This window comes from Pezoporus flaviventris, unplaced genomic scaffold, assembly GCF_033815535.1.
Source record: "Pezoporus flaviventris isolate CSIRO_AGI_PZ_B2104156 unplaced genomic scaffold, CSIRO_AGI_Pfla_v1 ptg000015l, whole genome shotgun sequence".
NCBI classification, from domain to species: domain Eukaryota; kingdom Metazoa; phylum Chordata; class Aves; order Psittaciformes; family Psittacidae; genus Pezoporus; species Pezoporus flaviventris.
Window position 1 is genome coordinate 39,073,756 of NW_026892563.1, and position 10,532 is coordinate 39,084,287.

The 10,532-nt window shown below is 40.2% G+C and overlaps 1 protein-coding gene across 2 annotated transcripts in view; it reads left to right on the top strand.

The window, feature by feature from the left end:
- The window catches only part of WARS2 (tryptophanyl tRNA synthetase 2, mitochondrial), a 45,100-nt gene extending 35,313 nt beyond the window's left edge, over positions 1-9,787 (top strand). For both annotated transcript variants that reach the window (XM_061454190.1, XM_061454191.1), the window contains exons 3-6: positions 2,444-2,524; positions 3,839-3,924; positions 6,517-6,635; positions 8,845-9,787. In XM_061454190.1, the coding sequence (XP_061310174.1) occupies positions 2,444-2,524; positions 3,839-3,924; positions 6,517-6,635; positions 8,845-9,293 (735 nt within the window). In that variant the 3' untranslated portion in view covers positions 9,294-9,787. The remainder of the gene's footprint in view (positions 1-2,443; positions 2,525-3,838; positions 3,925-6,516; positions 6,636-8,844) is intronic.
- Positions 9,788-10,532: the final 745 nt, after the last annotated feature.

The following is a 10,532-nucleotide window of genomic DNA, read 5'->3' on the forward strand; positions in this document are numbered from 1 at the left end:
TATTTGTATCTGAAGATATGCAATCAAAGTGATGGAGTACTGTAGCTTAATGAGTAACCACATTTGAGCTGATGCATGGTGACCAACCAGATGCAGCAATTACCTGTCCCTCTTGCCAAGTAAAACACAGTAGCTTAAACCGTGATTAAGTCTGATAAATGATTTGTAGTTTCAGCCTAGTACCTCCTGATTCACATGCTAACATAGTCAGTTACTGCAATTTGGGAGATGAATGTTAACTCGTTAGGCTCCAGTTCTGATTTTTTTCCTCAACTGAAACATCTGCTCTTCTGTGTATTTTCTCCCCCTTTTTTCTTCCTGATATTCAGCAGTCTAGCAAAGGACTGTGTGTGTTTGAGACTTAAAAGTGAATGTAACTTGCTAGAACTGCAGATTCAAGTCTACAAATGCTGTTCAGATAATTTGGTGGTTTGGTAACTGATGTAATGTGAAAGCCCCTGATGCAATGAAACACACATGCAGTCCGGGCTGTGGAAGCAATGTCTGACGTAGCTGGATGAGTGAGTGCGTAGCTTTTTAAGGGAGTCCTTGTCAACACAAGTGCAACAGAGCACCATCTCCTCTGTCCGTGACTGATAGAAAGGAATGAGGAGCCACTTTGAACCAGATGGTGATGTCTTCTAAATGAAATGGGGTCTTGAGCTTAGTATTTTCTATAGAGTTCAGTTTACTGTTTGAGTCTTGCAGAAGGTACATTTGGTGCATCTTGTTGCACTTTGTCTTGTGACAGAGAAAATCAGCATGAGAAAATTAAAAGCAAAAAAGACTGCAGGAAAGGCAGAAAGAAGGGAAAGAGAATCAACCTGGAATATTTCTTATCTTTAACCACTGAGCTGCTGCCTTGAAGTCAGATACCCCTATACGACATTGACAACAGAAATAGTCTGATGTCTGTTAGCTAGGAAATTACTACACTTAAAATCTGACAACAAAGGAATTGCCATTAACAGTGCTACTAATTCTTACTTGTTTTTAAACACTTTCTACTGCTTTCCATCTGGGTTGCTATATATTGTTGCAAGCATGAAGTTTTGAACATCTTGGAGATGTTTTTTTAAGATGCTCTTAAATACCCAAACCTGCCAATACTGAGAAGAATGAATCAAACATGTAAGCAAAGAGCAGAGCATGAGTCATCATATGTATAGCTAACTAACAATAGAAAAAATGACACAGATGAAATGAAAGAACTGCATATGCGTCAGCAATGCTTGCCTCTTTTACTAGTCCTAAAATGAGTATTTGAAATGCCAAAGCTGAAGAGTGTCTATCAAGAAGCTAATGGGTATATGGACATCCAGTCCTTCTCTTTCACCTGCAGATCAGTATTAGTTTTGATAGGATTGCAGAACTGAGGGGCAAATGGACAAATTAAGCCACAGTTCAGGCTGTAGTATAGTTTGGCTTCAGCTATTCCTCTTTTGCAGACAGGTCAGGGTCATTCAGACCTATTGGTGCACCCAAAGCCCTGACAAGCTTCACCCAGACCCTCCACTCAGGCACCTTCTACCCAGTGCCCCCAGTGCTCCACTTAGACTCTTATCCCCTGTATTCATCTGAGCTACCTCAGCATGTGCCTGTGCACAGCCCTGTTCTTGCTGCTCCAATTTGCTCACTGGGCTTCCTGGGTTGACTTTGCTATGTCCAATGATCACCAGACTCTCACTGTCACCAACCCTGTCCTGATTAAATACTGCAGGACATTGTCCTGCTCAGGGAGGTCACTGGTTTTGCCTGGCTTGGGGCTGTCTGCAGCCAGAGCCTTGTGGAGCAGCCCAGCTCTTCTTGTCCCCTGACCCATTAGCTTAGGCTTCTGTGAAGGACCTGCAATTATTATACCACCAGACATCTTGTGGTGCAATGGAGCTCAGGCAAGGATTAGGAGAAGTCTGGCCTGACCTTAAATGGGTCTTGGGGCTCCTGGGGTCTTGGGCAGAGAATATGAGTGGAGGGCTCAGGTGAAGCTGGTAGGGACAATTAAGGGAAATGAGTGCATTCAGGGCCCCGATGCAGAAGAAATAGAAGCTTGGGTAACTTATTGGCACTGGAAATGAGAAAGGCAAAGAGGTTTTGTAACTATTCATGTGTTATCTCAAAGTGTGGGGATATCTCAAAGTTGCATAGTGGCCAGCAGTTGGCTAGTTTACATGTGTGTTCAAGTCTGTTGTTACTAAAGCATTTTCTTTTCTTTTTTAGAAAAAGAGTGGATAGGATCAAGAGCCTTTGTATGCTGTTTGACTGTAGTGCATTCAATCCATGCAGTGTCCCGAACTTTCCATTAGCCTATCACTTCACCTTACTGAAAAAATAAGACAAAAATAAATTGTTTTCTGATCTCTAATACTATTTCTCTCTATTGATTTTGAGAAAATAGACATATAAATGCAGAAGACTAAAATTGATCCTGACTTTGTACTTCCAGGTTCCTGAGCATGCAGAACTTGCCTGGATTCTTGGGTGCTTAACTAATGTGCCACGTCTGCTACGCTTGCCCCAGTGGAAGGTATGGGCATTTTCCTTAGTTCAGTGGAATTACATGGGAATTCAGTAGAACTGCTGTCCTTAAAATACTTCTTATCTGTGAAATATCAACTGTATCTTGGTTACCCTTGCTTTAGGTTTAAGTCATATGGCAGAAAAAGGAAAATCTGTCTTTCCAGGTCTGTTGCTATCAGTAAACGTTTTCCTGCTGGAAGTTACAACATAACATTTTTTGCAGAGACTTGCAGAAACTGTAATAAATAGGAGGTTTGTTCAGTCTAGTTAAAGTGATTTTGCTAGATCCTTGGAGTTATTTCAGTGCTTTTTTAATAATGCAAAACAACCACAAGATATTACAGTGGAAATCGTGAGCCTTGCTGATGAAGGAGTTCCGTAAACAGCTTTTCTTTTCCTACCATGAAGAGTGGTGGCTCTGTACTTCTTATGGGAGAGGGGGCAAAAGAAACATATGTTGGAAGAGGAGTATAGAAATCATAAACATTAAAAACGTGCTGAGTGATAAAGTTAATGCACCTTAAATGTTTGCATTTCCAAATTTAAAATGTTCATCTTTTTAATCTTAGGAGATCATCAGCAGGAGTACATCAGTGGAGTACTTGCATTTAATTTCCTTGTATTTTATTTTGGCATTTTTTAAGTAGAAGAACCAAAAGGCAGGAGAGAGAAGTATCAAAAAAGGAAAAAAAAGAAAAACTATATTAAGAGCAGTTTGGCTTGCAGACTTCAGAGAAGTCTTAAATACCTCCAGATGTTTGCTTTCTTACTGTTTTTCTTCTTAATTAAATAAAAACAGTAAAACTTAAATACAGCAACCAGTGTTAATGCAGGGCATAGATTAAAGCCAACCTTTTCAAACCTGAGGTTCTAAAGTTAAGCTTTTAAATCCAGCTTTGACTGGATTGACTTTCCAAGCCCACAGATAGGTGTTACAGGTGCTAGGCTTTGCAAATTAGGTCCCCTGAACCTTAGGCACTTAACTATGTGGGCAGAAGACAGAGGGTGAGAAAAACCTAAAGATATTTGAATAGTAATGATGAAATAATGAAGATTTTAAGGGGCTTAGTATATTTAACTGTTATTTCTTAAAAGCAAAAAGTAGATACGCCATTACTAGAACAGAATTAGAAACAGTAGCCTGACTACCTTGAATTAAATGATACATATCCTAAAGCAATGTAGATTTGAATTAATTTCTATATCCTAAAATGATATGGATATGAATTAATTAAATAAATGAATATGAATTAATTAAAATCACAGCCTGTGATACCCTAGCCAAAAGCATGATTTTGCTCTGTTTTTCTTTTGCAAACAGATGAAGTGTGCCAGCCAGAATAATGAAGGAACTGTTGGGTTGTTGACCTACCCTGTGCTTCAAGCAGCAGATATTTTGCTGTACAAGTAAGAGGCAGAATGTGAGCCCATGGGCAATGTCTGTTGAGCTGCATTGGAATGAATGTCTGTCAGGTCAACGTGCTAACTTCTGAAGTGGGGGAGCTGGGTGTGATTAGATCAGAAGATTGGAAATGGATGACAGCTTTTTACCTCTCAAGTGGCTGGTTCAAATCTAGCCTGGTTTGAAAGCAAATGACAGCACTGTAAGGAGAAAAAGCTGATTGCTTCAGAATAATTGTTAGGGAATTATAACCCATTGATGCTTAATTATATGTATTACATGCTCACACACATACATATACTTTTTTTAAGTAGTTATGCCTTATGCAGTATACTGCAGAGATACTTAAACTGGCTGTATATAGCATACCCATATTAGTGTGTCATTCTATGTAGGCCTGTTGATACTGTTGAATAATTTACTGCATCCTGTGGTACCTGAGCTAGTTCAATTTCTTTTGTGGTGTCCCATGTGGATGGAAGTACACCCTGGTTAGGGACGGGTGACTCAGCATGCCAAAGTTTGTAGCCTAGCTGATAGAACTTTTAGTGCATTATTTTAAATTGCCTCAGTAAGTAAATGTTAGAAACAATGCACTATGTATTAATGATTTTTATGTTCCAAGCATATATACTTTCTGAAATTGTTCTGAAGTTGTGAATATTTGTGGAGACAGAGAAGTCATACAGAACTACAAAGACTTTAGGGACTTTAGGAGGACAGAGTAACCAAGATTAGCCAGTTGTTAACCCAGAAAAATGTAGCTAGAGAAATTTAATCTGAAGTGATCATTAGCAGGGAAAAACAGTAATGTCAGAAGACCAGTAGATGGTATTTCTAATTCACTTGATTTTTAATTAAAACTAGTGGGAAGCAAGCAAAAGTCAGAATGAATTTGAACACTAAAATTCTTTTCGAAGCAGTGACTCCTATTTGATTGTCAAGCAGTATTTAAGAATGAAATTTAGACAACTTTATCAGAAATCACCTTGCTTTCATTGAGGTCAACCACCTATGTTATCTCTAATAAGATCGTGTGATTCCTTAGTGAAGCCTGTGATTTGTTTGCTGCCACCTGTATTAACAGCAGGCTGCCCAGCCATAGCAAAAAACAAGGAAGTGAAAGAGAAACAGTATCTCTTTGAAGAAATTTGCATAATATCTCTAATAGTAAATGTTTTAATGTGAAAACATAATATAGGGAACAAGAATCAGGAAGAAATGGAAACACAGGAGGAGCATGGCAGTCATGAAGAAGAGTTAAGAACTGGAGGGTGGGCAAAACAGTACTGATTCAGATGAACCAAGAATTAAAGAGACAGGAAAATGGACAGAAGGTAAATATATGACAGAAAGGAATAAAAATACCCCTAAGACAGGAATATATATATGTGTATATATATATATAAAAGCAGCAAGGAAAAAGGCAAAGAGTCATGCAGAAGCATTTATAAAGATAATATGTTTTCTGTTTAGTGGCCAACTTTGTGAATATGGAACCATTTTGGCATATGGAAACATTTCTTTTGACCTGCTTAAAGTATATTGATAATGGTCACTGATTTTCTTTCTGTTAGTTGTAGGCCACTGGGATTTCCTATTGGCTACTGTAACTGTTTTTAGGTTGCCTTGCTGATTGTTTGGTGGGGGATAAAGGTGGACAAATTGATTCCTGGATGTCAGCCCAGTAATTCAGGATCGGAAGGAAGGAGTACTGTGTTCAACTGAAATTTTCTGGGAATTTAAAAGATGTATAGTGAACTTTCTTACACTGGAACAGATCCAGGATTCAGAGCTTAATACCCCACAAGCCTTAGGAAAAAATCAGCTGGGGAAGGGAGAGTAATCAGAAGCTGGCATGACTTCAAGTCTGCTTCATCTCAAAGAAACAGACATTTTTAGTGAGCATGATTAACTGTGGGAAAGAATCACCAGGGGAAGTAATGGATTCTTCACCTCCTGATGTCCTCTGATGCAGATTGTGTTTTCCTCCAGACCTGCATTCAAGCTACTGAGTTCAATGCAGAAGATCAATTGATCCTTTGATCCTAACAGTTCTCATCTATGAATGATAACATTTGTGGCAATAGAGGCACTGGTCCACATGATACTTATGCAGTGGTGACCCATGAAGAAGAACTGTTCTATTCTTTTTCCTTCCCTTGATAAATCTACAGTACTAACTTCTCAACCTGAGAGAACAAGGCAAGGTGCTTGTGCTTTATGCTTTGCAGATCTTTCTTTGTTTGCAGGCTGTAACACATGCTCTTTGATCTCTAAGGAGACAGCAGGAGATAATACAAAAATCTTTCTTTGAGCTGAATTTAATTATTTGCTCTTCTTGCTGTCTTCACTATATATGTTTTCACAAAAGGCTATTTTTGCCCTTGGAGATGTGATTCTGTTCAACGCAAAAAGCAGGCTCATCCTGGGATACAGTCAGTTTGGGATCTTGTTGCCACATCACCTATACCTGACTTGGACTGCATGGCTCAGTCTGGCCCTCAGTCATGGCAGAAGCTGTGACAGTCTTGAGTGACGTTTCAGCAGAACCAGAAAGCTTTGCTGAGTTTCCTGTATCTGTCTTTTATTAAAAGGTCGACACATGTTCCCGTTGGAGAAGATCAAGTCCTGCACCTGGAACTAGCCCAAGATATAGCACAACATTTCAACAAGAAATATGGAGAATTCTTTCCTGTGCCCAAAGCCATTTTAAGTGAGCTGGTCTTGGTTATTTTTTTTTTTTCCTTCCCCCTTAACAGAACTTCAGGGTTGAAGATGGATTTAAATATGTAGAAGTAGTTTCAGGGACCAAGAAGAGGGAGCAAACTGATGCTAAGAGAGTGGAAAATTAAAAACTGACAACAAGACACCAGAGGCTGTGAAACTAAACTCCCAGGATAGACATAAGGCATTGCAAATCCCCAGTAGAGGAATGTGTGTGACGTTTGGTATTCTAGTCCGGGGGGGGGGCAGATGCACTCTGCTGCTGCCTATCAGCCTTACTCTTCAAGTATTGAACCTTTTAAGAGTAGGGTCTCTGCTCCATGTTGCTAGTTCAGCAGACATGTAAGCAACAAGGCGAAACCTCTAGCAAGCAGAATTCTTCAAGGTCTGAGTGGTAGATGTTTACAGTAAGCATGCTAAACAGCTCAGAGGTACTAAAATTCTCTGAAGTATTTAATGTATACTTTCATATTTCAGTAAGGGTCTCTTACAGAGCTTAGACTTTTGGGTTTTGATCTTAGACTCAGGGAGACTTACAAGGAAAATCTTCTCAGCCATTAGGTCATAGGCCTGGGGGTGAGGAGGAGTCAGATGGCACAAATGGCATGTTTGTTAAGAAATGTGAAGAGCTGGGCAAGGAAGAAGCATTGCATCTTTGTTGTAAGTAATGTAGAGGAATGCACAGCAGAGACCTTCGCCCCAAAAGGGCAAGGAGCTCTCACCTTAGAAAAGACAGGCAGTAATAAACCTTTCTCACTTTTCAAGCCTCAATGACAAAAATGGTGTTAGACTCAGAATGGAGCTCAGAGAATACTCGGTATTGCAAGCTCTGCAGTTTCTAATAAGCAATTCAATACTAAGCACTGTAGTGAGGAGCTGAGTGTAGCTTATGGTGCAGGTGAGGCTGTTTCCCAGGAAATAAAAAGCTCAATTTGAAGAAAAAGATTTTTAAAAAAGAACTTTTCACTTTCCCTGTGAAAAGCATACCTGCATAGGTTCACAAGTGTATGCAAAGCAACGAAAATCATGATGAGTGAAGTTAGGGACCTATTCAGACTCACTAGTTGCAGGCAGTTAGATTACATGGACTCCTTCAAATTTACAGAAAAGAGACAGCCTCTTCCAAAAGGTGATTCAGAACAGAGCACTTCCTAGGGCAGTCTGAGTTGGACCCTGGAAGAGCGCTTACTCTTTCGCTGAGTACATAAGGCTGTCTATGAGGAGTGAGTAATTTAGTTGGCTATATTAGGTGTCTTTTAAAAAACAACTGGTGTGAGTACTTTCTAGATGAGTGATACTTCATGTACTCCATGAGTTGTTTCTTGGTAAAAGACTGAAACAGTTTGGTTTGATCCTCATAAAGTACTTTGCAATATTCCCTTAATACTGCTATTTCATGTACACACATACATCTCAATAGATTGTACAATACCCACACCTTTCTAAGCTGAACAGAGTTTTCCTTCTAACAGAGCTGATTAGTGTTTAGTTAGGGAACTTTTAATAACTGTCTTTATTAATATTTAGGAGAATTACCAAGAGATTTTGGGTGAAAGAGCTTCCTCAAGTAAGGAGATTAACTGTTCTGGGATTCTTTTTTATCACTGGATTTAACCTGTTTCTCCACTGTTAGAGAGCCCTTCAATAATGTGCAGTCCATGCTGTCTAGGTAGCTTGTGCCCAGTGCCAGAAATACAAGGGAGGGGAGAGTTTTTGAGGAAAATCACTATGTAGCCGCAGAAAATACTAGGAGCTGTCCCAGCAGATGTTTCTGCTTACCAGGAGGGGAGAAATGCATCTAGGTTTACATTTTGTTTATGGGAGAGGAGAAAGGTAGCTTAGGAGGACAGAGAGGGCATATGGACTAAATAGGAATATATGTGATTGTGCTCACAACTCATTTTTAAGCCCATGGGGTGCTGGTCAGGCATTGGAACATGCTGCCCAGGGCAGTGCTGGGGTCACCATCCCTGGAAGTGTTCACAAACTGTGTAGATGAGGCCCTCGGTGACATGGGTTAGTAGTGGCCTTGGCAGTGCTGAGGAACAGGTGGACTTGATGATCTTAAGGTCTTTGCCAACGCAGTTGATTCTGTGGTCATGCTGCTGCAAAGTGTTCTTCTAGCAATTGTCATAGGAAAACACTGTCTCAGTGTGTTCAGAATTGTTCATAATTATTCCCTTTTCTTTTTTCTTAAGGTACAACAAAGAAAATAAAATCCCTCAGAGACCCAGCAGTGAAGATGTCCAAGTCAGACCCGCAGAAGTTGGCCACTGTGAACATAGCAGACAGCCCTGATGACATAGTGCTGAAATTCCGCAAAGCCGTGACTGACTTCACCTCAGAGGTGACCTACGATCCAGCCACTCGCCCTGGTGTCTCCAACCTGGTGTCCATCCATGCTGCAGTGACAGGGCTTAGCATTGAAGAGGTACTGCACCAATCTGTTGGTCTGGACACTGCTCACTACAAAATGGTGGTAGCAGAGTCAGTGATTCAAAAATTTGCACCTATCAGGAATGAAATCAAGAAACTCCAAGAAGACAAATCCCATCTGATGAAGATTTTAGAGGATGGAGCAGTGAAAGCCAAAGAACTGGCTGCCCCCATCTATCAAGAAATAAGAAGACTGGTGGGATTTCAGTAGACTCTGATGAGTAATCACGAGGACTTTTGTTTCCTGGGACACACATTTTGATATTTGTATCTTCTTAATCATTTTGGTTTGAAACTAAAGCTTTTTTTCCCTGGGAAATCCAAGTAGAACATTGAAGGTGTTTGCATTAAAAAATGTGCGCAAAACCATATTTCCAATGGGACCATCATTAAGCTTGTCTGGATAGTCAAAGAGGGAGGGCAGAAGGAATCAGAGTTCATGGAGAAATCATGCAAAACCAGAATATAAGGTTGCCCAAATAGGGTTTTGGTTTTTCTGTTGACCACTGCAAGAAGCTGAAGTACAGGTGAGGAGCTCAGAATCTAGCAGAAAGATCTGTCATCTTCTGAAAAAACATCCTTACCTGTGCATGTGAGCTCATTACAAACACAGAACTCTTCCCATTGGTAGTTATTCAGCTTTGATATGGTGGTTGAATATGTTCTCGGATAACCAGAATAAAAGCCCAGGTGATGAAGAGAGAACTTAGTGCTTCTCCCTGTTTTTGTCTTCAAACTCAGTGTGATTTTGTATCTGCATCTAGATGGTGTGAAGTGTGTTATACAGATTTCCATGCTCTAAACCTCACTGTAACTACTGTGCTAGATGGTCCCTTTGATAGTTACTCCAAAGAATGCAGAGAGTGGACTTGAATTTCACTTCTGCCACCTGTGCCATCCTGCTGATCAGGTCTAAGGTACTTCAGTGGGAAAGTACACGTTCTTCAGCTGCTGCTATTTCACCTGGTGTTCAGTTTAGCAGGGAGCTTCAGGATTTGCAGTTCAGCATCCTTTAGAAAAGGTACAGGGGGAAAGTATGTAATTCTGTGTGAAAGAAATCTTTATTTGAGAAGTCAGAGAACTTTCTGTAAAATGTATAAAACTACTTGTTTAGAAAATTGTGGCGTCAGAGCCAGAATGGGACTAAATATGTTTTTAGGAACTCTCACTACTGAGCCTCAAGAAAGTTCAGTGATAGGAGAATGGTGTTAGACTGCGCTGATCTTAAGCCTCACAAGAGGTAAGACCAGGACCCACAGACCGTGGCATTTTTTGGGGAATATGTGGCAAAGGGAAATTGTCAAAAGGAGACAGCCTCTTCCAAAGAGAGGGTAGTAGTACATCTTAAAAGGTAACTAAAGTCCTACTGGTCCTGTGCCAGCGTATTTAAGTGTATCATTGTTCTTAATGGTTCTGTGTTTGAAATTGCTGTACTGTAGTGTAAATTGAG